Genomic DNA, 26129 nt, shown 5'->3' on the forward strand with positions numbered 1-26129 from the left:
ACACAATACCTCCACTGGTTTAGGAAGTCAATTGCTATTCATGTTGTAGCTTATAGAGGATATATGGACAGGGCTAGAAACTGCCCATCTGGAAACACTCTTGTAGAAAGTATCACACACAAAGGCTACAGTGAGGGTGACAGATAGTGTGGAAAGGACCCAGCAGTCGCTGGAAGAGGGATGGAACTGTTGCTCAGCTGCATCTGTAGCAGACAGTAATGAATTCCTGGGTGCTTCCAGACTAGGCTTTTATTGTGCCTTCACCCTGCCTCATTCACGGAATTGCACAGAGGGTCCAGATGACGCTGTCTTCCCTCTGTAACCTTCCTGTGTCTTCCCATTGCTTCTTCCATCTTTTTTCTTAGCAGAAAACATCTGTTCAAGCAGGGAAAGATGGAATAGATGGAGAAAGCCTTTTGTAGTCCTAGGAGCTGTCCATCTGGAAGGACTCCATATTAAAGACAGGAACTGAATACGTAACAACCGTACATATTTATATACAAAAGCTGAAATCTCATCTTTGATTGTAAATATTCTTGACTGTTTCTTGCTTTAAAATCCTCCACTTGCCTATTATTTCAGTGCAGTTTGGTTGCTGTGTTCTAACAAGCAGGGTTATTAATACAAAGGAGGAGCAGTAGTACCTGGGTGCCTAGCTAAATAATACCACACTGGTAACTAAGCCTTAGGAGGCAGCCCCAGAATGTATGCTCATTAGTCCGGACAAGGCTGAGTGCACTGTGGCAGCTACTTTCTTAGCCGTAGGGTAAAAAAAACGGTATAAGACTGCAATTGTTTCAAGATCTTTGCCCCCTCCCCTGGCTACATTAAAACACACAAGCCAATTTCATATAAATGTGATTATATGAAGTAGACTTACCATGTGCAAAACTCCAAAGACCAAATGGAAAGGAAGGTTCATTTAATGCAGCAAGCATGTTGAAGTGTTCTGGTGTGATGGAATCCTAATGGTATTTTTCAGGAATTCCCATTAAAAGGTTTATAAAACTGTCACAAAATACCTCTGGATTTACGGTTCAACACACATGGGCTAGTTTGCCTGTGGCAACCCCACATTTAAAGCTAACATAGCAAGAGAACTTGATTATCCCCTCATTTTTCAAGTACACATAGCCCCTGGCTCCTTAATGCTGGGGCACCTGGTAGCTCCCCAAGGGCAACATGGCACTCAGGCGCTCAACACTGTGTGGTTTTTAGCACTGTATAGGCAGTGCTAAGTTTTAAGAAGCAAGTGCCCAGGCTTTAAAAGGATCCCAAGGAGGGACTGAATCCCTGGGAAGTGATAAAGTTCCCATGGGAGAAGTATAGCAACTTCATCCACTTCCCATGATGATATATAGCAGGCCCCTAGCATCTCACACAAAGGCAAATGCTGTTAAGAAGCCAAAGCCTTCAACAGTGTCACTTAAGTGGGAACATAGGAAGCTGCCTTATATAGAGCCAGCTCACTGGTCCATCTAGTTGAGTACTGTCTGTACTGACTGACAGCAGCTCTTCAGGATTTCAGGCAGGGGTCTTTGCCAGCCCCACCTAGAGATGCCAGGGATTGAAGCTCTGGTCATAAACTTCTATTGTTTAGGTAAAACCTCGCGCCCTCCAGCTGTTTTGAACTACAACTCTCATCAGCCCCAGCCAGCGTGGGCAAACATCAATGATTATGGGAGGTGTAGTCTAAAACGTCTGGAGATCACCAGCTTGCCCATCTCTGCTGTATACACATTACACACCACTATGAAGAATGAACTCAGTTAAATCATATAGAATTACAGAGTATTTCAGACTTCTCAACTAAAAATTAGCACATACCACCAGGAGATTAATGGCGGCCGTTTCTAAAAATCATAGCACTCAGCTGTCATACACAACCTTTAAAAGCCATACATTAGTACACTATTCAGAAGATGCACGGTCAATTGATGTGTTCTATTGCTGGCGCTGGACACGAATGCTCCAGTGCTCTGGGTCACCAATAAGTCAAAGCTGAGAACAGTTTTCCCTGCCCCCATTTAACCTAGCCACTATAGGAAATTCAGCCACAAGGTGGAGCAGCTGCCCAACACTACAAATTTCACTGTTATGCTGAGAACCAGCACAGCTCTGTTTCCAGATTCTGGAACATGGGAATTTAGGGGGACTTTTTGAGATTGTTAATTTTTTTTTAAACAAAGGCATCTCATTATACAAGACTGTGCTGATTATATCAACTGAGTAATCTTTATTTTCATGGTGTTTCCTTAATTTTAGATGCATAGCTAGTATTATTACTAACTTGATAAATGACAAACCAGCATGGTAAGTGGCCAAACTTCCCGCTGCCCTGCCCCCAATGTTGAGATGATGTCTTCTTTTATGAGTCCCTCACTTGCTGGTGGAAATAAAATAAGAACATAGGCAAGTTTATAGGCTCAAACCCTATTGGGGCAATTAAAAAGATGTAAAGAACATGTTCACCCAACCCCAAAACTTTACTGTGGAGCAAGAGAAAAATCACAGAAGCAATAGTGTCATTTAAATTCTGAACATCTGGACAAGTAAGGCACCATTCCCTGAGAACATAGTTTTATACACCCCATAAATGTTGGGTACAGCTGCTAACAGTCAACTTGAAAGTGAGTTGACTCCGTGAGGATACGTCTGCATGGACATATCCAATGTTCATCAGAACCCCACATTCCAGTATCCCAAGACCTCCACCAGCCACTTGTCTGTACTGAAGACTGTTTTACACCAACAGCAGCCATGCCAGGAAGAGCTGCGCTCTCCTTTAAATGACAGGAAATATGTGGGAAGGAACAGCTCCAGGCACTCTGCTTTCTCCACCCTTTGTTGGGATGAAATGATAAAAGGAGATATGACTCCTGTTAACAGTAGTCAGTATGTGACTTTTGTTGTGTATATTTTCCACACAGGCCCGCGCAACGTGCAGCCCTTTGATATGTATGCAGTGTACCCTGCCATGTGATAACTCTCCCCTTCCCTATTCCTGTACCTTACAATACACAGCTGATGTGCACAAGGTCTGCATGTTTTGCAGGTATGATCTACAAGACACCTGTTCTCAACACTAATTCCTGCAACTACACTACATGACTAAAAAAGCACATCTCTCCTGTGCATCTGCTTGCCATATCTGAAATGCAAATGGACTCTAAATACAGCTCAAGCCCTTCTCAAGGGTTTGTGTATCCAAAAAGCACTTTTCCATCCCCCACCCCCACAGGGCTAAACTACAGATTATATTGAGATCAAATAGATTTGAAATATTGGGGTAGGTAGGAGAGAAGCCTCTTGGGGAAACTTAGAATAGAAAAATGGAAGGCAGGGAGAGGGTTAAGGACTCTCCAGAAGCAGTTTTATCTCATCAAAAAGGACGCTGAGCTACACATTTCTGTAAAAACCCTCAAATTTCAACAAAGGATTGTTGCACCTCCAGCCATCTTCAACCCTCCAGACATTTTGCTCTACACTAGGGATGATAGGGTTTGTAGTCCAACCATCTGGAGGGCAACAGAATGGGAAAGCTGCACCTACAGTTGTATCAGAGACTGTTCCCATTTTAAAAAAACACACACACCAGGGCCAGCAGGATCTGGTAGGGTTACCATATTCGATCTGAATTTGTCACAGCTTGTTCCAGGCCCTAGTTACACATGACCTGCATACCCATGTAACAAAAGCCTAGCACTGTTTTTCCTAGGGAAAGTCTGCTTTAGGATGGGGTGATGTGGAATGGAGAAGCAGCAGAGGGAAATGGGGGTGCTTAACCTTTTCCTACCTGCTTCTCTTCTTCAAACCATCACCAGGTTCAGCACCAGCGCCAGCTCTCTCACTGCACCACCCCCACCCACCACTGTCGCCACTGCACCCCCCTCTCCCCCCCACCCCCACTGCCCACTACAGCAGCTACGGAGCCCTACAAGGGTCAAATGTAGCTTGTAAACAAACTTGATTTTATATTTTGGCACTCCATAGTGCTCCGCACACCATTTTTAAAAACTTTGTTTCAGGTTGCCTGGCAGACTGTGGCCCGTGGGGTGGAGGGGAGAATAGCCCCTGGACCTCCCGAAGTTGCTCACCTCTGCCCTATAGGTTCTCAGACCATTTGCAAAAATCCATAGAATGCTGATGCTTCGTGACTGAACCACTACTGCCAAAAGGTAAGCAGAGGTTGGGGTCACTTCTTCCCAAGAACTAATGCTAGTTTTATCCTCTTCTCCTCCCCCCGCCCCAGCAGAAAATGAGTAGCTAGAAGAAAGACTTGCTCAGTTCCTGTTATGGGGGTGATGATGCTAAGGAGAACATGAGAGAACTCCTGCTACAATAACCTTTAATATCCAAATTCTTGCATGCAGTAATGGGATGGTGCATTGTTACATGAGAGAACCTTCACCCACCAAACAGATTGTTAGTGCTAGATTTGGGGATGGGAAATATTGCAAGTTTAGAAGCTCCTCTGCCCCTCAACACACACACAAGTATCAGAAGTGTGAGACAAACCAAATGTGATTTTCAATGTGTTTTTTAAAAAATAAAATCAGCTGTGGGGTGGGATGGCAATAATAATGAAGATCCGAGCAGGCATGGAGAAGGCATTTACCCCATTCCTCCTCCATTACAGTCCTCCAGAAAATCTCTCATGGAGCAGGCTGTTCTACCCAATCTGCATATAGCTTCTTCCTTTAGCAGTTTCAGACTGAAATAGGGACCAACTAGACATCCCAATGGGAAGCCCACAAGCAAGATATGAGTTCAACAGCACCCTCCCACTCCTATACCCCAGCAACTGGTATTCAGAGGTATGCTACTTCCGATTTTGGTGGTAATATACAGGCATTGTGGCTAGTAGCCATCGATAGCCTTAGAAAATCTTGCTTTGGAAACCACAAAACCAACTGTAATTTCTGAATCGGGTTCTAGCAAGCTGTGACCATAGCAGCATAGTGTACAAGTGGGAGGCTCTGTTTGTGCACATGCCTTCTATTCCTTAACTCTTAAAGCAGCGGACGTAGCACCGAGGGCTGGTGAGTTAACCTAAAATGCTGAGCACTCAAGGCTTCAGTTTACTTGGGGAGATCAGATTAAGGAAGACAGACTAAGGGCCCAATCCTACCTATTTCAATGTTGATGGATGGAGGGGATTAGGATGGTGTGCTGGTGTTCTCCGCCAACATGGCTGACGAGGCACTGCTATGCTGGCAGCCTCTGCTAATCTCAGGCAGGTGGAAAGTCCTGAAATGGGGTGTTTTCCGGGCAGGGCAGGGATGGGCCGATAGCTAATTAACCACCACCACCCCTGCTGTCAGGTATTGATGGTATTGTAAATACATGGATCCAGCTGATCCATCTGCTGATGGTATTGTAAATATATGGATCCAGCGGGCTGAACAGCCCAGCGAAACACTGGACCCCTTTCTGTTCTGGTTGGCGTGAGCTAAAAGGGCTGGGGATGAGGTTGTAAATCTCCAGGCAAGCCCCTTCAGGACTGCTTTGAAAAATCTCAAGTAACCAGAGCAAGTAAGGACCAAACAAGACATGACAACAGCAGACCCGCCTCTTTAAATGTGGGTCTGCCCTACCATGTAAGCAGGAGGTCAATGGTCTTGGGCAAAAGGGACACAGGGGTGTTGAACCCTTCCCATATCTGCTTCTTTCCTCGCCAAATTCTCTCCCTGCCGCCCAGCATTATTCTCCCAGCAGGTTCACTTCTAGTATGAATGCCTGGCTGATAGAAAAGTGACAGCAGGGGACACATTGTAGAGAGGTAAATTGCAGACAAGGAGAGAGATTAGCATGTTCTCCAATATTCTTACTGCTGCATTATCCCGACCTCAGCAACTGTATTTACTGCTTTTGCAAGGCACTAAATTGATCGGCCGTTACTGAAATTTTTCATCATCAGGTATGAACCTCAGCCTCCAGGTCCCCAAATTATTTTATCCACTGAAACCAATTTACCAGCTAACAGGTCCATTTTGTTTTCTGAGCTTCCAGGCAAGTTTCCTCTTCAATTTTAGTCAACAGAATGCACTGCCAGCAAAAAAGGAAAGATCCTTTCAAGGTTACTGTCTTTATTTGGTTCATTAGATTCTTCAAATTAGATAAGAGTTTCACTGCACCAGGTGAAGACAGCCATCCGACTCTCAAGGATAGACGCACCTTTCAAATAGTACAGACCTACAGCCCCAGGTGGAGGGCAGCTCTCTCACTTTGACTGCAGCACTCATTTTTACTGCCTTTTTAAAAACTATTGAAAAGTAAACTTTTATATGCAGGCTATCCAGTATACACCGGTTTGAATAGCATACACTGGACTGGTTAGGGATGGCCAACTCGTTGCTGGTTCCCAAGCCAATTTTAACTGATGGTCCAGGACTCCTGATAATGGTGCCAATTTTTGGTTGTTGTCGTGGGGTTTTGTTTTGGCAAAGTTGCCCATAGTTTTACTCAAAAGGGCAAGAGAAATTATTTCACGTTGCAAGAAATAGCAACGTTCCATGTTACATGTTGTATAATAAATTCAAAAGAGAAAACATACGTAATCAAATCATGCACATTACTTGTCAGTAATACATGTGATCTGATTCTGCCTAACTGCATGTGCTGCGAAACTGCGAAGCCCTTACTGCTAAGATGGCACAAACCTTCTGGAGTGACTAGTTGCAAGGAGCTGAATTCATTAGACAGAATTTACTTTTGGCTCCTTAGGCTATTTTTCAAGGAACAACAAGGCCTCATGGATATATACATTTTTAATTAGTTTGTTTCATTTATATCCTGCCTTTCCTTCAAGGAGCCCAAGGTGGCATACATAACCTTCCTCCTCTCCATCTTATCGTCACAACAACCCTCTGTGGTAGGCAACCCTGGCACAAGCTCTCCAGCCCCCTTCCTGCTGCCATACAGGCTCTCTGGAGAGCTGCATGGCCAGAGGAAGCAGCCGGCATGGCTCTTCAGAGAGCTGGCCAGGCTGAAATGGCCCTTTGGCTCAACGGCATAAGTGGAGCAGCAGTGGTGGGTCCTGCCTAATGTCTTTGCATTTTTACAAGTTTTTATATAAAAATTCTACATAATGTAGCATTTCAAACATGTTACGTGTCCTCTAATTTTCACCTTCAAATATTTCAGGTTAGTGTATCGGGGACAAAAATTTAGTATGGGGTACCTTTTCTTAGCTTTGTTGTTTACTAAATACAAGTAAAATAAACATGCTAAATTAGATCTCTCTAGAGCAGGGGTGGGCAAGTTGTGGCCCTCCAGATGTTTTGGCCTATGGCTTCCATCAGCTCTAGCCAGATAGTCAATGGTGAGGAAGGATGGGAGTTGTAGGCCAAAACACCTGGAGGCCCACTCCTGCTCTAGGGCATCAGAACATTTTCCAGTGCAAACTGAATGTTTTCCTATGCAGATTAACCTAATTTGCCCTGGAAAATTTCCTAATTCAGAATCTCTCAGAAAACCCAAATCACCAGCTGAACGTCAGTGTGTGGCCCAAAGACACCCAGAGAGCTCCGTGGTCGAGTGGGAACTAGAAGCTGGGTCTCCCTGGTCCCAGTCCAACTACTATACCACACTGGCTCTCCACTGGATATAGACGTTGGCCATCCCTGGTCTAATTAAACTACTAATAATTCCTACCTGTGAAATTTTGATGGAACATGAAATGAAGCGTCAGTGCCCAGTCTTTTGTATCATTACTATCTCAGGCCAAACAGGTTTTCTAGGTTTTCAGAAACACAACGAAATCCTACAAAACTTGGTTACTGTGAATAATAGTGTGATGATATCACACCACGGGCACAATACCTCTATCATGCAACCACAAGATTCTGAGAATTGTGACTGTCAAATGTATTGCTTCTTGGTACCCATTCCTAGCATCTGCTGAAAGGGATAAAGCACCAGCAAGCTACTGGGAAATATAACTGCTCTCTTGAAGGAAGAACCCTTTGAAAAGTAACTAATATTGATGTGCTATTAGCTCTGGTCTGGTTTACATGTGCAACAGAATGAGATGGTAGAGTCCTGAGGTAGTGGAATGAACTGTACCACCTCTGACTATGGGTGGGAAAATAACATTTTTAATTGCTTTTGCTCTCCTATATAAGAACAAAATCCAAATCTCTCCCTGCAAGTAGAAATCCAGTTAGAGAAGCAAGCAAGCTGGGCTAGAGTTTCCTTGATGACCTACTTTTCTATTTATGGGGAGTTTCTTTAAATGAGAGAACATTCAGAAATGGCATCTCCCATCTATAGCCTAAAATGCTACCATCCATTATATTATCTTAGGACTCTTATCAACAAATTCTGCAGTAAATTAGAACTCTAATCCATTTACAACTTTGATGTCTTCCCTTTCTCTTTAGCATTATATAAAACTTGCTATAAAAGTTATCTGCATATTAGAACAGTTCTAGTTTTAAAGCATAGGTGAAAGTGTTTGAAGAGGTACAGTTCTACTACTTGTTATATGCCCCCAACCTCTCTACCCTATCTTTTTCTCTCTCTTTTCTTAAAAGCAAAGCCATCTCAGAAGGAGAGAATTTAGAACAGAGAACTGATGGGGGAGTGAGGGGTACTTTATCCTTTCCCTGTCCAGCGTTTCTCCACTTCATCCCAGCCCTAAATATTTTACTCTCTGCAGATTCAAAATATAGCATGTCATGTCCCCTTATACAGGGCCAAAACCAAGAGGAAATGGGAAATCTGCCATTGATTCTCCTAACTTCCTTTTAAAATTTTAAAGCAGGCTTTAAAGTCATGGGAGATGGGATCACCAATTTTGTTAAAAGGAGCACTGCTGGGGAGGAGAGCTTAATCCTCTCCCCATGCACTGGTTCTCAAGTTTTTTTATGTACAGGGGGAGAGAGAGAGAGTATATGTGTGTGTGTGTGTCTGTTTAGGGGACGGCATTCAGCCATGTGAGCCTTCACTCGCAGTATGAAGTGATACAGCTCAGACACAGCTTTACCCACCTCAGTGAGAAAAAGGCCAGTCTCAATCCCTCAGGTCAATCTGGACTGTGTGATCAGAGGTACATGTTCCCATAGAAATACTTCTTCTGGGAACATTCCTGGGAAAGCTAGTTTACATAACCAGGTGCTCTTTTATGCATGCGTATACACGTGCACAAACAAACACATGATCAGTTGTTTAAATGGCTATACAATGCACGCAACTAGCTGGCCCAACTTGATCATGGTAATCAGAATAGTGATGACCAGCATCCCCTGACAAGCTGAGATGGAGTTCTCTCAACTCTTATTCTCTTTGACTTACTATAAAACCCAAATTCTAAAAGAGGGAAACGATTTAAAGCATGACGTTACCCACAAGAGCTTGTGCTTTCTTGCACCCTCTCCTACTGTACACACATGCACAACCCATATTCCATCTCTGATGACTAAGTACACCAACTTTAAATGTACCACATGTTCTTCAAGCTGAGGTAGGGTGGGCAGAGGGGAAACCTCAACTATCAATCAAGCAAATCGCTAACCGTACACTTCAACAGAGCCACTAACAAGTTATCGAGGAATGAAATCAGTTCCTTGAAGGACACCACAAACCCATTCTTTGAAAAGTGTCCTTCAATCCAGCACCAACCAAGTTCTTCCTTTGTATCAATTTCCTCTCTCCTGATCCCTAGCCAACAGCTAACCCACCAGCGATAGCATGACCTTTGATGTGTTGCTCCCAAACTATGGTATGTGGTCCCTCAAGAACTATGATGGGGCCACACTCTTTTGGCTTTCAGGAAGGTTGCGTAGACACATCTCTTTAATCTAGCCTTTTAAATTATGCAGTTGTTTAATGCTTAACTGTTTTTAATGTACTTGTTTTTTATTTTAAGACTGTCTTGCTTTAAATTGTTGTGGACCGCCTTGATCACTTTTTAGTAAATAAGGCAGTATATAAATATGAATAAGAGTAGCAATAATAAAAATAAAGCAGTCTTCTCCAACTTAGTGCCCTCCAGATGTGTTGGACCAGAACTCCCATGAACAGTGAGTAGCAGGACAGGGCTCAAATGCTATTATCTTTTCCGTGGGCTGCTACTTAGTAATTGAGTTTTAAAATCCTGAAGGTGCCTGATGAGCTCTAGAAGAGTAGGTTGTTGTGCTTATGGCTCCTGTGTGTATGTGCCCAACTGTTTTTAAAGGAAGCCCTTGCTTCCTCATCCTCATTTTGCAATAACAACAACAACAACAAAAATATGCAGGCAGACAAGTCCAATGAAACAATCCAGACATGGCATGAATTAGCAGAGAGGCTCTGTTGAGGCCACAGTGCCTTCCTCTACATGCAGATGGATGTGCATGTGTGTCGTGTCAGAATAGCATGGATGAACCACTGGGATTTTGCTCATCTGTTACATCTTTACCCCACTTCAAAGTTGTTTCATAGCTGTCTCTTTATGAGGTACTGAAAGACAGTGGGTTGGTTCAGACATAATTCATGAGGGAACAAAAAGGGATATGGACTTTAAAAATGAAAGAATGCTCACACCTTCATTCAGATACTCTCCTACTTGGAATCTCTGCTGACTGCATTCAGATGTAACACTAAACCACAAGTGTGCTCCCCATCCTGCCTCCCTCCACTGCAGTTGAGTTGGAAGCTTTTGCTGCCATTTCTGATGAACTGTAGCTTGACATGTTATCCCAAACCACACAAGTTACAGTCAGACTTAACTATGGTGTGTGAAAACAAGGCAACTTCAAACCACAGTTTATAAAGCTGTCTTATTTCAAATAACCATAGTTAAGATTAGGCACAGTTTTGTTTAGTGCAGTTAAACTTCTAATTTGTTCCTAGGGGCCACACCAGAAGATGAAAGAGGGGAAGGGGAGCGAGCCTAAAGCTCAGAGGCTTATTCTTGTAACACTGAACATCTGAATGCAGCCAACAGAGATTAGGAATACGGAGGGCATCTGAATGAAGGAGTTAGTATTCTTTCATTTTTAAAGTCCACATGGGTTTTGTTCCCTCATCAATTAGATCAGGCGTCCTTCAGGGAAAGGTCTGTGTAAATGCCCTGAGCCTTTGAGATAGGCATGACAGTAAATCTCATTAAGAAATACATTTGTGATATAGGAGGTTATGTTCATACAGAATGCCACAGGAAGAGAGGAAGAGTAGCATGGCATTCTGATTTTCTCCTTTAATTAACCATCTTGAAGACCAAGTATCAAGGTCTTCAAGTGAGTGACAACTATCATATGTCAAGGTCCCCCAGTCACTACAGTGCTAAATCTGAATAAGTCAATGGTACATAGATTTAGAGCAGACTGGCAGTAACCTACCATTGTCTCTCTGAGTTGCAGCACTAAAATAGCACTAAATACATCAACACTCGAAAATTAAGATGAAAATCATGCCCCCATATTAAAGGAATACTTTATCAACACACAGGAAGTTAAATGTCTGGCCCTGTGTCCTTGGTTAATTGTTTTATATTGCTTTTTTATGAAATTGTAATTTTTAATTGTGGTAAGGCAATCTAAGTCATGCCTTTGCACCAGAAGGGTAAGATAGAAATGTCTTAATAAATCAATAAAATAAAAAATAAACTAATGTGGCTAGCTGGCAGACAATGTTAGTATTTTACCATATTTAAACCAGGAATGGGGAAGCTCTGGTCTGCGGGCCAAATATGGCCTGCCAGCCCAGCCCACTCAGCCTCCACTGAGACCCCTCCCTCAAGCCCCACCCCTTCAAGGCTAGTGGGGAGAAGAATCTCCATTGTTATCTCTGATCAGTGGTCAGAGATAACATTGTTGCTCTCCCTCCCAATTGGGAGGGCAAGCAGCATGTTAAGAGTGTCACCTGCCCTACATCAGCACTTTAATCCTGCCTCTGGATTAACTGAGGCCTAATTTAAATATCCAATCACAGGATGGTGGTTGCTTGAAATGCATCTGCATGGAGGATGCTCCACATGAAGTGGCTTGCCAGCATAATGACAGCAATGTTCACCATACTACCAGACCATCACCACAGTTTGCAGTGATGTGAAGCAAAGTGCTACAACTATGCATTCATTTAGACAAACAAATGTTTACTGCATAGAGAGGCCCCCACACAGTTCCATTTCAAGTGGCCCCAATGCTGCTGTAGACTTCCATACATAGATTTCAAATTATGCATTCCTTTTCAAAGTAAAAGACTGCCATGGCTTTTAGATACCTTATAATGCATTTTGATTTATTTCTAGAGGAACATTAAATGTTACTACTGCTAAGAAATGCACAGGCTTGTTTCTTCTCCCGAACACAACCAACCTCACATACATAATATATCAGCGACACAAAGATGGCAGCACATGATCAGAAAAGTGTCTAATTAGTAGATACTACACAATAGAGTTTTCCCAAATGTTTCCATTTGCATTTACCTAAAAATTACATTTGCCTGTTCATATTAGTAATTGCTTCCTTTAATTTGGTTACTGCTCCCACAGGGCTGCTATGGAACACAGCTGGCATATATAACAGTACTACACTTTTCAAATTATCTATTAACAAGGCAGCAAATCCGAGGATTCAATATGTAGATGGAGACCAGAAGCAATGTCTGTTAACCCACCCGAAACAAATAATTTTAGCATCCACTCAGAAATGGGTTTTATAAGTAACAGTGGAACAAAGGCCCAAGAAGAGGAACAAATCCAACAGATCATTAAGATTTTGTAGCTATCTCTCAAGGATAGAGTATGTGGGGTTTGTTTTATTGGAGTTATTAAACAGATAGTTGCCAGGATTCAGAAGAGTTGCTACAAGTGACTGGGGGGTGGGGGTTGTGTGTGTGTTTTGCTTGTTAAGTTCAAATCCCAAAAAGTTGGTATGTTTCAAAACTACCATGCAACTTCGGAGCTCTGTTTCACACACTTGCAAAACTAGAATATTTATTTATTTATTCATTTCATTTCTATACCGCCCAATAGCCGAAGCTCTCTGGGCGGTTCACAAAAAAAGAATAAGACCCTTGTACATTGGCTGTGTTCATATACAACGATAAGCAAGAATTCTGGAGAGCCCTGGCTTACTGTTCATGACCTACATGCTTGTCTGTGCAGGTTGTCTGCTCCTCCCATCACTGGAAGCGGCTAAACCCGGGGTGCAGAACCTATCTTCAAATTATGCATTATCCAGGCCCTTCACAAGCCAGATGACATCAGTGGGCATGTCTCTCAGAATGGAAAAAGGGGCTCAGCTGGTGCTGGGAGGAGCAGCAGTTCCTCCCAGCATTGGCTGAGTCCCTAGTTTTACACTCCACTTGACGCCCTGACAGGGATGGAAGCAGCGCACAAATGGACTTGGACAGCACTAGGAGGAGCAGCTCCTTGCAGCTCCAGCTGAGTCGGGCATCTCCTCCACATGCCTCTCACCATCCCATCAGGGGCAGGGAGAGGCTGGCGAAGAACGAATCAGTCAAGTCGCCCACTGCCATATCCCTCCTGTTATCGCTGAACTGACATCAGACATAACATCAGCAATAAAGCATGCAAGGAACTCAATGCTGTTATCTCTGACTGAGGATTCCTCCAGGCAGGAATCTTCTAGGGGGAGGAATGCAAGGAGGCTCTGCAGGATGTATTGGGGAGCCTGGCTGACAGGATTAGGGTGGTGGTTCTGCACCCCTGGGCTAAACTAATCAGGTACTGGAAGCTTAGCACAGCCACCCCCTCCCCACCTGGTGCCCTCAAGATGTTTTGGAGTACAACTCCCATAAAGCACAGCCAGCACAGCCAATGGACAGAGATTGTGGAAGTTGTAGTCCAAAACATCTGGAGGGCACAAGGTTGGGGAAGGCTGGCTTAGGATGTCATCCAAGCCAGGGATCCTTGCTTGTGGCATCCCTTACAGGCCAGAATTGCAACCAGTGTTCGTTCTTGGTTTACAGTTCCTGCTGTGTTTGGGAGCAACAAGCTGGGAGCCCAAGTTCAGACAACATGCTAAAATTTGCATTTCTTTAGTTCATGAGCTGCATGGGTGCGACCGAAAACAAAGCTCTTGAAAGATAATCCAGGATTCTCACTTATTTTTGCATCTGAACATTGTCATAAGCTGTTTCCTGGTCTCTACAGAGCTGCAGAGACTCTGAACTAACCAATCTAAATAGGGGAACCATTCTATTTCGTAATATCTTCACGTGCTACTGTGTTTATACTCACTTACGCAGTTTTAAATCAGCAAACGAATTTATAACAGAGAAACTCCAGTAGCCTTGCCAAGAAAGTTGTTACGAGAAACACATATAACGTTCTTGAATATCTCTCAGTATTTTTCCAGCCCCCTTCATGGATCACTGCCTTGTTGTGGCGAAGGGGCTTGCGTAACTCAGTGAAGTCATAAGCTATGCCGTGCAGGGCCACCCAAGACGGACAGGTCATGGCAGAGAGTTCTGACAAAATGTGGTCCACTGGAGAAGGAAATGGCAACCCACTCCAGTATTCTTGCCAAGAAAACCCCATGGAACGTATCACAAGGCTAAAAGATATGACGCCGGAAGATGAGCCCCTCAGGTCGGAAGGTGTCCAATATGCTACTGGGGAAGAGCAGAGGGTATTTCCAAGTAGCGCCAGAAAGAGTGAAGCGGCTGGGCCAAACCCGAAAGGACACTCAGCTGTGGATGTGTCTGGTGGTGAAAAGAAAATCCGATGCTGTAAAGAACAATATTGTTTAGGAACCTGGAATGTCAGATCAATGAATCAAGGTAAGCTGGAGGTGGTCAAACATGAGATGGCAAGATTGAACATCGACATCTTGGGAATCAGCGAACTAAAATGGACAGGCATGGGCGAATTTAATTCAGGTGACTATCATATCTACTATTGTGGGCAAGAATCCCTTAGAAGAAATGGAGTAGAACTCATAGTCAACAAAAGGGTGGGAAAAGCAGTACTGGGGTACAATCTTAAAAATGATAGAATGATCTCAGTACGAATCCAAGGCAAACCATTCAACATCACAGTAATTCAAGTCTATGCCCCAACCACGGAGGCCGAAGAAGCTGAGGTTGATTGGTTCTATGAAGACCTACAACACCTTCTAGAAATAACACCAAAAAAAGATGTCCTCTTCATCATAGGGGATTGGAATGCTAAAGTAGGAAGTCAAGAAATCACCGGGATAATAGGCAGGCATGGCCTTGGTGTACAAAATGAAGCAGGACAAAAGCTAATAGAGTTTTGCCAAGAGAACATGCTGATCATAGCAAACACTCTTTTCCAACAGCACAAGAGGCGACTCTACACATGGACATCACCAGATGGTCAATATCGAAATCAGATTGATTATGTCCTTTGCAGCCAAAGATGGAGAAGCTCCATACAGTCAGTCAAAACAAGACCTGGAGCTGACTGTGGCTCAGATCATGAGCTGCTTCTTGCAAAATTTCGGCTTAAATTGAAGAACGTCGGGAAAACCACTAAACCGTTCAGGTATGACCTAAATCATATCCCTGATGAATATACAGTGGAGGTGAGGAATAGATTTCAGGGATTAGACCTGATAGACAGAGTGCCTGAGGAACTATGGACGGAGGTCTGTAACATTGTTCAGGAGGCAGCAACGAAATCCATCCCAAAGAAAAAGAAATGCAAGAAAGCCAAGTGGCTGTCTGATGAGGCTTTACAAGTAGCTGAGGAAAGAAGGGAAGCGAAAAGCAAGGGAGAAAAGGGAAGACATACCCAACTGAATGCAGAGTTCCAAAGAATAGCAAGGAGAGACAAGAAGGCCTTCTTAAATGAACAATGCAAAGAAATCGAGGAAAACAACAGAATGGGAAAGACTAGAGATCTCTTCAAGAAAATTGGAGATCTCAAGGGAACGTTTTGTGCAAAGACGGGCATGATAAAGGACAAAGAAGGCAGGGACCTAACAGAAGCAGATGAGATTAAGAAGAGGTGGCAAGAATACACAGAAGAACTATACAGGAAAGATCTGAATGTCCCTGATAGCCATGATAGTGCGGTCACTGAACTTGAGCCGGACATCCTCGAGAGTGAAGTCAAGTGGGCCTTAGGAAGCATTAGTAACAACAAAGCTAGCGGAGATGACAGTATTCCAGCCGAGCTATTTAAAATCCTAAAAGATGATGCTGTTAAAGTGCTGCATTCAATATGCCAACAAATCTGGAACACTCAACAGTGGCCACAAGACTGGAAAAGGTCAGTTTACATTCCAATTCCAAAGAAGGGCAACGCCAAAGAGTGTTCAAACTACCGCACAATTGCGCTCATTTCACATGCCAGCAAGGTGATGCTCAAAATCCTACAAGCTAGGCTTCAGCAGTATGCGAACCGAGAACTACCAGAAGCACAAGCTGGGTTTAGAAGAGGCAGAGGAACTAGAGATCAAATCGCCAACATTCGCTGCATCATGGAGAAAGCAAGAGAATTCCAGAAAAACGTCTATTTCTGCTTCATTGACTACGCTAAAGCCTTTGATTGTGTGGATCACAACAAACTGTGGCAAATTCTTAAAGTGATGGGAGTACCAGACCACCTTACCTGTCTCCTGAGAAACCTGTACGAGGGTCAAGAAGCAACAGTAAGAACCAGACATGGAACAACCAATTGGTTCAAAATTGGGAAAGGAGTACGACAAGGCTGCATATTGTCACCCTGCTTATTTAACTTATATGCAGAGTACATCATGAGAAATGCCGGGTTGGATGAATCAGAGGTCGGAATTAAGATTGCTGGGAGAATTATCAACAACCTCCGATATGCAGACGATACCACCCTAATGGCAGAAAGCGAAGAGGATCTAAAGAGCCTCTTGTTGAGGGTGAAAGAGGAGAGTGCAAAAGCTGGTTTGAAACTCAACATTAAAAAAACGAAGATCATGGCATCTGGCCCCATCACTTCCTGGCATATAGAAGGGGAAGAAATGGAAGCAGTGACAGATTTTACTTTCTTGGGCTCCAAGATCACCGCAGACGGTGACTGTAGCCATGAAATTAAAAGACGCTTGCTCCTTGGGAGGAAAGCTATGGCCAACCTAGACAGCATAGTAAGAAGCAGAGACATCACCTTGCCGACAAAGGTCCGTCTAATCAAAGCTATGGTTTTCCCAGTAGTAATGTATGGCTGTGAGAGCTGGACTATAAGGAAGGCTGAGCGCCGAAGAATTGATGCTTTCGAACTGTGGTGCTGGAGAAGACTCTTACGAGTCCCCTGGACTGCAAGGAGGTCAAATCAGTCAATCCTAAAGGAAATCAACCCTGAGTGCTCATTGGAAGGACAGATAATGAAGCTGAAGCTCCAATATTTTGGCCACCTAATGCGAAGAGAAAACTCTCTGGAAAAGACCCTGATGCTGGGAAAGACTGAAGGCAAAAGGAGAAGGGGACGGCAGAGGATGAGATGGCTAGATAGCATCACGGATGCAATGAATATGAACTTGAGCACGCTCCGGGAGAGAGCGCAGGACAGGAAGGCCTGGCGTGCTATGGTCCATGGGGTCACGAAGAGTCGGACACGACTGAACGACTGAACAACAACAACAATTTTTCCAGCTCATCATGGCTTCTCGTGTGCTTCCTGTATATGCTCAGGAACTACTTGAGCAAATGAGGCTACCAATCCTCTCTGGATCCATATAGGGGAATATATGACACTACAGACACCAGTTGTTGCCATAATTTCACCTGAGCTCTGGGGTGCAAGGGAAGAGGCAGTAATATCAGGGGAATGGAGGCCTGAAGAAGAAAGGGATAATGGCCAATCAGTCCCTCACTAGGTATGCAAGGCTAGCATAGGACTTCTACAGCCACAAGAAATCTCGTCATTAATCAGCATAGATGTGGGGTTAATTCATAATGCAAGACTAAACAGAGGCCACAATGTAAATATTTCAGCTGGATAGTTTTCCATTAGGGATTTTTTTAAAGTATAGACTCAAATAAGGTGATGTATAATTTCAAATGACAGCTCTGTAACTAAATAAGGAATCCATCAAGCCTCATTGAGATAACTCTTCACAAAATTTTACTGAAGAGCAAACTGAAGCACTTCTAGTAGGTATATAAAAGTATTGCAGCAATTTTAACATGAAGAAGGAAGCATTTCGATTCTCATGAAACTCTGCATTACCCACAAGTGTCAAACAGATCTTAGCAAAATTCTAAATATGAGAAGTAAACACCATCTCTACAACATTATCTGGAAACACATTATGTATAAATAATAATTATGCAAAATTACTCAGTAGAAAGCACCCCTCAAGTTAAGAAGCAGGCATGAGTTATTTATATAATGAAATTTCCATCTACAAATGATATGTTCATATCAAGATTATTTGTGCTTCAGTTTACTGCAACCAAATGGTTTCTAAATGCTAAGTTAGGAATGTGCGTAATTAAGTTTAATAATCAGTTTAAATATATTAATATGCCAGCATTTAAACCTCAGCCATTTTAATATTTTATTTACCAGAAATGTTGCCTGCTGCTAAAAATATACATCATCAAACACAATTTTTTTCAAAATCTCATTCCTTAGTTACGTAGTCTTTTCAAATGCTTTTTAAATAGTTTTGTACATTATACAGATGCTCACATCTTATGCTCACCTCTCATTTGCTGTATGTATTATATTTCCTTGAGGAAGGAATGCAAATATGTTCTCTCTAATCAGCTTTCCATGCAAATAAAAGTCCAAACTCTCACAGTGCAAGAAGAACTTCTCCCTGACGGAAGCTAGAGGATTAAATAGGGAAGGGGTGTGTGTGTGAGGGTGTTTCCAATATTCCTTTGGGTTTGGATGGTCACACACAAACGTCACTTCCAGAGTGTATCCGTGTTAGACTATTGCAGCAAAAGCAACCAAGAGTCTTGTGGCACCCTAAAGACTAACACATTTATTGTAGCATAAGCTTTTGCATCTGATGAAGCGGCCTACAGTCCACAAAAGTTTCCACCACAATAAATTCATTGGTCTTTAAGGTGCCACAAGACTCTTTGTTCTTTTTACAAACACCACTGTTTCAGATGAAAACTGCAGAAAAACAAAACAAAGAGCATTGTGGCACCTTAAAGACTCACCAATGCATTTTGCTATAAGCTTTCGTGGACACCGTCCATCAGATGCCGCTGGTGAAGTGGACAGTGTCCACAAAAGCTTATGTGCAGATAAATTGTTCTTTAAAGTGCCACAAGGCTCTTTGTTGTTTTTGCTGCAACAAGACCGACAAGGCTACCACTCTGGAAATTGTACAGAGGGAAGAAAAAGAAAAGACTGTGATTAAATAAACAGAGCGTCTGGAAAGCCTGGAACTTCATACTGCAAATGCCAAACAACTACAAAACCTCGATGTTGCCTGAAGGAGCCGGCACACGCCCACGGGCTCTGCCTGAAAGGGAAACAATGGGAGAGAAAGAGGAAGCCTTATCTTGCTAGCCATCCTAACTGAATAAGGAATATATATATATATATATATATATATATATATATATGGGGGGGGGGCTGGGCGCTCATACACCTTACATGGCAACGAAACTCCCTCCTCGATCTCTATAGAGGCGAGAGAAGACGCCCTGAAGCGGGAAGCGCGGTTTTACTCACCAAACAAGGTAAGAGCCATCGTAAAGGTGCAGCAGCAAGTCGCAGGATCACGTCGGGACTGCTCAGGCAGACCTGGCTGCCGGACATTGGCTCTGCACCTCTCCCCACCAGCGGCGCGCACAGAGGGAAGGGCAGAAACAAGCACAAGAGAGCAGCCGGGCTGCATAAAAGTTATTGTGGAGACATTGTTGCCGGAGCAGGCGCGGGCTGGCGCGAAGGGGGCGCCGGGGGGGGATTATCTCGCCCCGGAGGGGGCTTGCAGAGCTGCTGGGCGCGGGAGGGGGAACGCAGCGCTGCCTCAGAAACCGGGGAGGGCTGGCGGGAAAAACTCCGGGCACAGCAACCAGCTGTTGCCTCCCGGAGAAACGAGTCTCTCCCCTTTTCAGGCGGCGCTGCTCGCTGTCCCCACCCACCACTCGGGCTGCAGCCTTCAGGCGCTGGCAGCCATCTTGCTTCGCCACATGACCAGCTTCTCCTCCCTCCTGGCTTCGCGCTGGCGGATCACTGCGTGCGTTCCCATAGCAACGGAGAGTCATGGGCCACCAGCCTCCTCCATCCCTGGCCCTCCATCGCCCCTCGGAGAGGCAGGCCCTGACAGACCGAGAACGGCAGAAGCAGCACGCACAGACGGGGTCAGCGCGCCCCTAGGACTGGGGCTGCATTGCTTTTTCTTTCTTTCAAGTGGGGAGCAAGGAGGTCTCCATCTCTCACTCTTCTGCCACCTGCACTTGCTAACTTGCAAGCTAGAGGGAGGAAACGCTGGTCTCCCATGTCTATTTTTTATTGTTGGTCTCTCAGGAAAACATGCTGGCCTGGTCCTAGCATATTCAAGATCATTGCCGTTACGGTCTACGTTAGTTAATACAGAATAATCATCACTCCCTTATTGCATCCTCACAAGCGCTAGCATAGATTAGAATCCACACATCACCCGTAACATTTAGGGCATATTGAAAAGGTGGAGGGAAAATACCATTCTTTAGCCATTGTAATTGTGAGTGCCGCGTGGCTACTAAAAGGTAATGAATCCATGTTATTTTATGGGTGAACCGTTTTGCGTTTGAATTTTTGATCAAGCAACCCTTGAAAACACACGCACTGAATTGTTACACTTTAACATGCATATTATATCAAGTGGGCCTTAGGAAGCATTACTAACAACAAAGCTAGCAGAGATGACAGTATTCCAGCTGAGGTATTTAAAATCCTAAAAGATGATGCTGTTAAAGTGCTGCACTCAGTATGCCAACAAATTTGGAACACTCAACAGTGGCCACAAGACTGGAAAAGGTCAGTTTACATTCCAATTCCAAAGAAGGCCAATGCCAAGAGTGTTCAAACTACCGTACAATTGCGCTCATTTCACATGCCAGCAAGGTGATGCTCAAAATCCTACAAGCTAGGCTTCAGCAGTATGTGAACCGAGAACTACCGGAAGTACAAGCTGGGTTTCGAAGAGGCAGAGGAACTAGAGATCAAATCACCAACATTTGCTGGATCATGGAGAAAGCAAGAGAATTCCAGAAAAACGACTATTTCTGCTTCATTGACTACGCTAAAGCCTTTGATTGTGTGGATCACAACAAACTGTGGCAAATTCTTAAAGTGATGGGAGTATCAGACCACCTTACCTGTCTCCTGAGAAATCTGTATGAGGGTCAAGAAGCAATAGTAAGAACCAGACATGGAACAACCGATTGGTTCCAAATTTGGAAAGGAGTACGACGAGGCTGTATATTGTCGCCCTGCTTATTTAATTTATATGCAGAAGACATCATGAGAAATGCCGGGTTGGATGAATCACAGGTTGGAATTAAGATTGCTGGGAGAATTATCAACAACCTCAGATACGCAGATGATACCACCCAAATGGCAGAAAGCGAAGAGGATCAAAAGAGCCTCTTGTTGAGGGTGAAAGAGGAGAGTGCAAAAGCTGGTTTGAAACTCAACATTAAAAAAATGAAGATCATGGCATCTGGCCCCATCACTTCCTGGCATATAGAAGGGGAAGAAATGGAAGCAGTGACAGATTTTACTTTCTTGGGCTCCAAGATCACCACAGACAGTGACTGTAGCCATGAAATTAAAAGACGCTTGCTCCTTGGGAGGAAAGCTATGGCAAACCCAGACAGCACAGTAAGAAGCAGAGACATCACCTTGCCAACAAAGATTTGTATAATCAAAGCTATGGTTTTCCCAGTAGCAACGTATGGCTGTGAGAGCTGGACTATAAGGAAGGCTGAGCGCCGAAGAATTGATGCTTTCGAACTGTGGTGCTGGAGAAGACTCTTACGAGTCCCCTGGACTGCAAAGATGTCAAATCAGTCAATCCTAAAGGAAATCAACCCTGAGTGCTCATTGGAAGGACAGATACTGAAGCTGAAGCTCAAATATTTTGGCCACCTAATGCGAAGAGAAAACTCCCTGGAAAAGACCCTGATGCTGGGAAAGATTGAAGACAAAAGGAGAAGGGGATGACAGAGGATGAGAAGGCTAGATAGCATCACCGATGCAATGAATATGAATTTGAGCACACTCCGGGAAAGAGTGGAGGACAGGAAGGCGTGGCGTGCTATGGTCCATGGGGTCACAAAGAGTTGGACACGACTTAACGACTGAACAACAACAACAAAATTCATAGAAGCTTTTCTTTGGACATGGACAGATTTTATGGATGTGTGGCATGCTTTTGTGAAAAGGGTTATATTTCTTCTGTTCTCATCTGCTGTATAGCAACCAAGGTCTCTCCACTTGGTCAGAACTTGCCTGGTCAATTTTGGTCTTCTGGCTGTGTTTCCTTGCAGCTCAAGCAATAGCTAGACAAAGAACCACCATAAACTGGCATACACTAGGAGTTTATTATTACATGAATATTTTCTCCCACCCTTCCTCAAAGGAACTCAAGGAATCACTTGTGGTTCTTCCCCACCTCCATCTGATTCTCATAAGAAACTGATGATGTAGGTTAGGCTGAGAGGTAACGACTGGCTCCAGGTTATCCAAATGAGTTGGGATTTGAGCACAGGTCTCCCCAGCCCTAGTCTAACAATCTGACCACTATACCACACTGGCTCTCAAAGTCTTACTACAGTACCCTGGAATTAAAGCTGAGTCACAGGAATGGGAATCTTGCATGATACCACAACTCGCTTTTCTAAGAGATATAATCATGATGGCATTCAGAAGATTAAAAAATACATATAGTAAAACACAAAAAATGAGAACCACATTTAAAGCAGCAGTCATTTGTTCTTCAGTTGTAAAGTTGTGTCCGACTCTTCGTGACCCCATGGACCATAGCATGCCAGGACTTCCTGTCCTCCACTCTCTCCCGGAGTTTGCTGAAGTTCATATTCATTGCATCGATGATGCTATCTAGCCATCTCATCCTCTGCCGTCCCCTTCTCCTTTTTCCTTCAGTCTTTCCCAGCATCAGGGTCTTTTCCAGTGACTTTTCGCATTAGGTGGCCAAAATATTTGAGCTTCAGCTTCAGTATCTGTCCTTCCAATGAGCAGTCAGGGTTGATCTCCTTTAGGATTGACTGATTTGACATCTTTACAGTCCAGGGGACTCGTACAAGTCTTCTCCAGCACCACAGTTCGAAAGCATCAATTGTTCAGCGCTCAGCCTTCCTTATAGTTCAGCTCTCACAGCCATACGTTGCTACTGGGAAAACCATAGCTTTGATTATGCCGACCTTTGTCGGCAAGGTGATGTCTCTGCTTCTTACTGTGCTGTCTAGGTTTGCCATAGCTTTCCTCCCAAGGAGCAAGCGTCTTTTAATTTCGTGGCTACAGTCACTGTCTGCGGTGATCTTGGAGCCCAAGAAAATAAAATCTTGTCACTGCTTCCATTTCTTCCCCTTCTATATGCCAGGAAGTGATGGGGCCAGATGCCATGATCTTCATTTTTTTAATGTTCCGTTTCAAACCAGCTTTTGCACTCTCCACTTTCACCCTCAACAAGAGGCTTTTTAGATCCTCTTCGCTTTCTGCCATTTGGGTGGTATCGTCTGCGTATCTGAGGTTGTTGATTATTCTCCCGGCAATCTTAATTTCGACCTGTGATTCATCCAACCCGGCGTTTCTCATGATGTACTCTGCATATAAATTAAATAAGCAGGGTGACAATATACAGCCTTGTCGTACTCCTTTCCCAATTTGGAACCAATCGGTTGTTCCATGTCCGGTTCTTACTGTTGCTTCTTGACCCTCGTACAGGTTTCTCAGGAGACAGGTAAGGTGGTCTGGTACTCTCATCTCTTTAAGAATTTGCCATAGTTTGTTGTGATCTACACAATCAAAGGCTTTAGCGTAGTCAATGAAGCAGAAATAGACGTTTTTCTGGAATTCTCTTGCTTTCTCCATGATGCAGCGAATGTTGGCGATTTGATCTCTAGTTCCTCTGCCTCTTCGAAACCCCGCTTGTACTTCTGGTAGTTCTCAGTTCACATACTGCTGAAGCCTAGCTTGTAGGATTTTGAGCATCACCTTGCTGGCATGTGAAATGAGCGCAATTGTGCGGTAGTTTGAACACTCTTTGGCATTGGCCTTCTTTGGAATTGGAATGTAAACTGACCTTTTCCAGTCTTGTGGCCACTGTTGAGTGTTCCAAATTTGTTGGCATATTGAGTGCAGCACTTTAACAGCATCATCTTTTAGGATCTTAAATAGCTCAGCTGGAATACTGTCATCTCCGCTAGCTTTCTTGTTAGTCATGCTTCCTAAGGCCCACTTGACTTCACTCTCGAGGATGTCCGGCTCAAGTTCAGTGACTGCACTATCATGGCTATCAGGGACATTCAGATCTTTCCTGTATAGTTCTTCTGTGTCTTTTTTCCACCTCTTCTTAATCTCATCTGCTTCTGTGAGGTCCCTGCCTTCTTTGTCCTTTATTATGCCCGTCTTTGCACAAAACGTTCCCTTGAGATGTCTGATTTTCTTGAAGAGATCTCTAGTCTTTCCCATTCTGTTGTTTTCCTCGATTTCTTTGCATTGTTCATTTAAGAAGGCCTTCTTGTCTCTCCTTGCTATTCTCTGGAACTCTGCATTCAGTTGGATATATCTTCCCCTTTCTCCCTTGCTTTTCGCTTCCCTTCTTTCCTCAGCTACTTGTAAAGCCTCCTCAGACAGCCACTTTGCTTTCTTGCATTTCTTTTTCTTTGGGATGGATTGAGTTGCTGCCTCCTGAACAATGTTACAGACCTCCGTCCATCGTTCCTCAGGCACTCTGTCTATCAGGTCTAATCCCTTAAATCTATTCCTCACATCCACTGTATATTCATGAGGGATATGATGTAGGTCATACCTGAATGGTTTAGTGGTTTTCCCTACGTTCTTCAATTTAAGCCAAAATTTTGTGTTAAGAAGCTCATGATCTGAGCCACAGTCAGTTCCAGGTCTTGTTTTTACTGACTGTATAGAGCTTCTCCATCTTTGGCTGCAAAGGACATAATCAATCTGATTTCGATATTGACCATCTGGTGATGTCCATGTGTAGAGTCGCCTCTTGTGCTGTTGGAAAAGCATGTTTGCTATGATCAGCGTGTTCTCTTGGCAAAACTCTATTAGCCTTTGTGCTGCTTCATTTTGTACAACAAGGCCATGCTTGCCTGTTATCCTGGTGATTTCTTGACTTCCTGCTTTGGCATTCCAATGCCCTATGATGAAGAGGACATCTTTTTTTGGTGTTAGTTCTAGAAGGTGTTGTAGGTCTTCATAGAACCGATCAACCTCAGCTTCTTCGGCCTCAGTGGGTGGGGCATAGACTTGAATTACTGTGAAGTTGAATGGTTTGCCTTGGATTCGTACTGAGATCATTCTATCATTTTTAAGATTGTACCCCAGTACTGCTTTTCCCACCCTTTTGTTGACTATGAGTGCTACTCCATTTCTTCTAAGGGATTCTTGCCCACAGTAGTAGATATGATGGTCACCTGAATTAAATTCGCCCATGCTTGTCCATTTTAGTTCACTGATTCCCACGATGTTGATGTTCAATCTTGCCATCTCATGTTTGACCACCTCCAGCTTACCTTGATTCATTGATCTGACATTCCAGGTTCCTAAACAATATTCTTCTTTACAGCATCGGATTTTCTCTTCACCACCAGACACATCCACAGCTGAGTGTCCTTTCAGCTTTGGCCCAGCCGCTTCACTCTTTCTGGTGCTACTTGGAAATTCCCTCTGCTCTTCCCCAGTAGTGTATTGGACACCTTCCGACCTGAGGGGCTCATCTTCCGGCGTCATATCTTTTAACCTTGTGATACGTTCCATGGGGTTTTCTTGGCAGGAATACTGGAGTGGGTTGCCATTTCCTTCTCCAGTGGACCACATTTTGTCAGAACTCTCCACCATGATCTGTCCGTCTTGGGTGGCCCTGCACGGCAAAGGACTATTCTGAAAAAGCCTGCTGACTTCATTGCTCATTAAAAAGCAAGCTGCAATGGGGCAACAAAAAGCAAGCATTTTGGGGAGGCTATTCCAGATTCTAGGTGCCATGACCCAAAAGGACCAATCTCTGGTACCTACCTGC

General features: G+C 43.9%; 1 protein-coding gene across 2 annotated transcripts in view; it reads right to left on the reverse strand.

Moving 5' to 3' along the window:
• Positions 1-20047, reverse strand: part of CHN1 (chimerin 1) — a 139070-nt gene extending 119023 nt beyond the window's left edge. For both annotated transcript variants that reach the window (XM_084813397.1, XM_084813389.1), the window contains exon 1: positions 19592-20047. In XM_084813397.1, the coding sequence (XP_084669523.1) occupies positions 19592-19678 (87 nt within the window). In that variant the 5' untranslated portion in view covers positions 19679-20047. The remainder of the gene's footprint in view (positions 1-19591) is intronic.
• Between the last annotated feature and the right edge of the window lie 6082 nt (positions 20048-26129).

The sequence above is a fragment of the Heloderma suspectum genome, chromosome 1 (genome assembly GCF_057233095.1).
Source record: "Heloderma suspectum isolate Gila_16-S chromosome 1, 16-S_ref, whole genome shotgun sequence".
NCBI lineage: Eukaryota > Metazoa > Chordata > Lepidosauria > Squamata > Helodermatidae > Heloderma > Heloderma suspectum.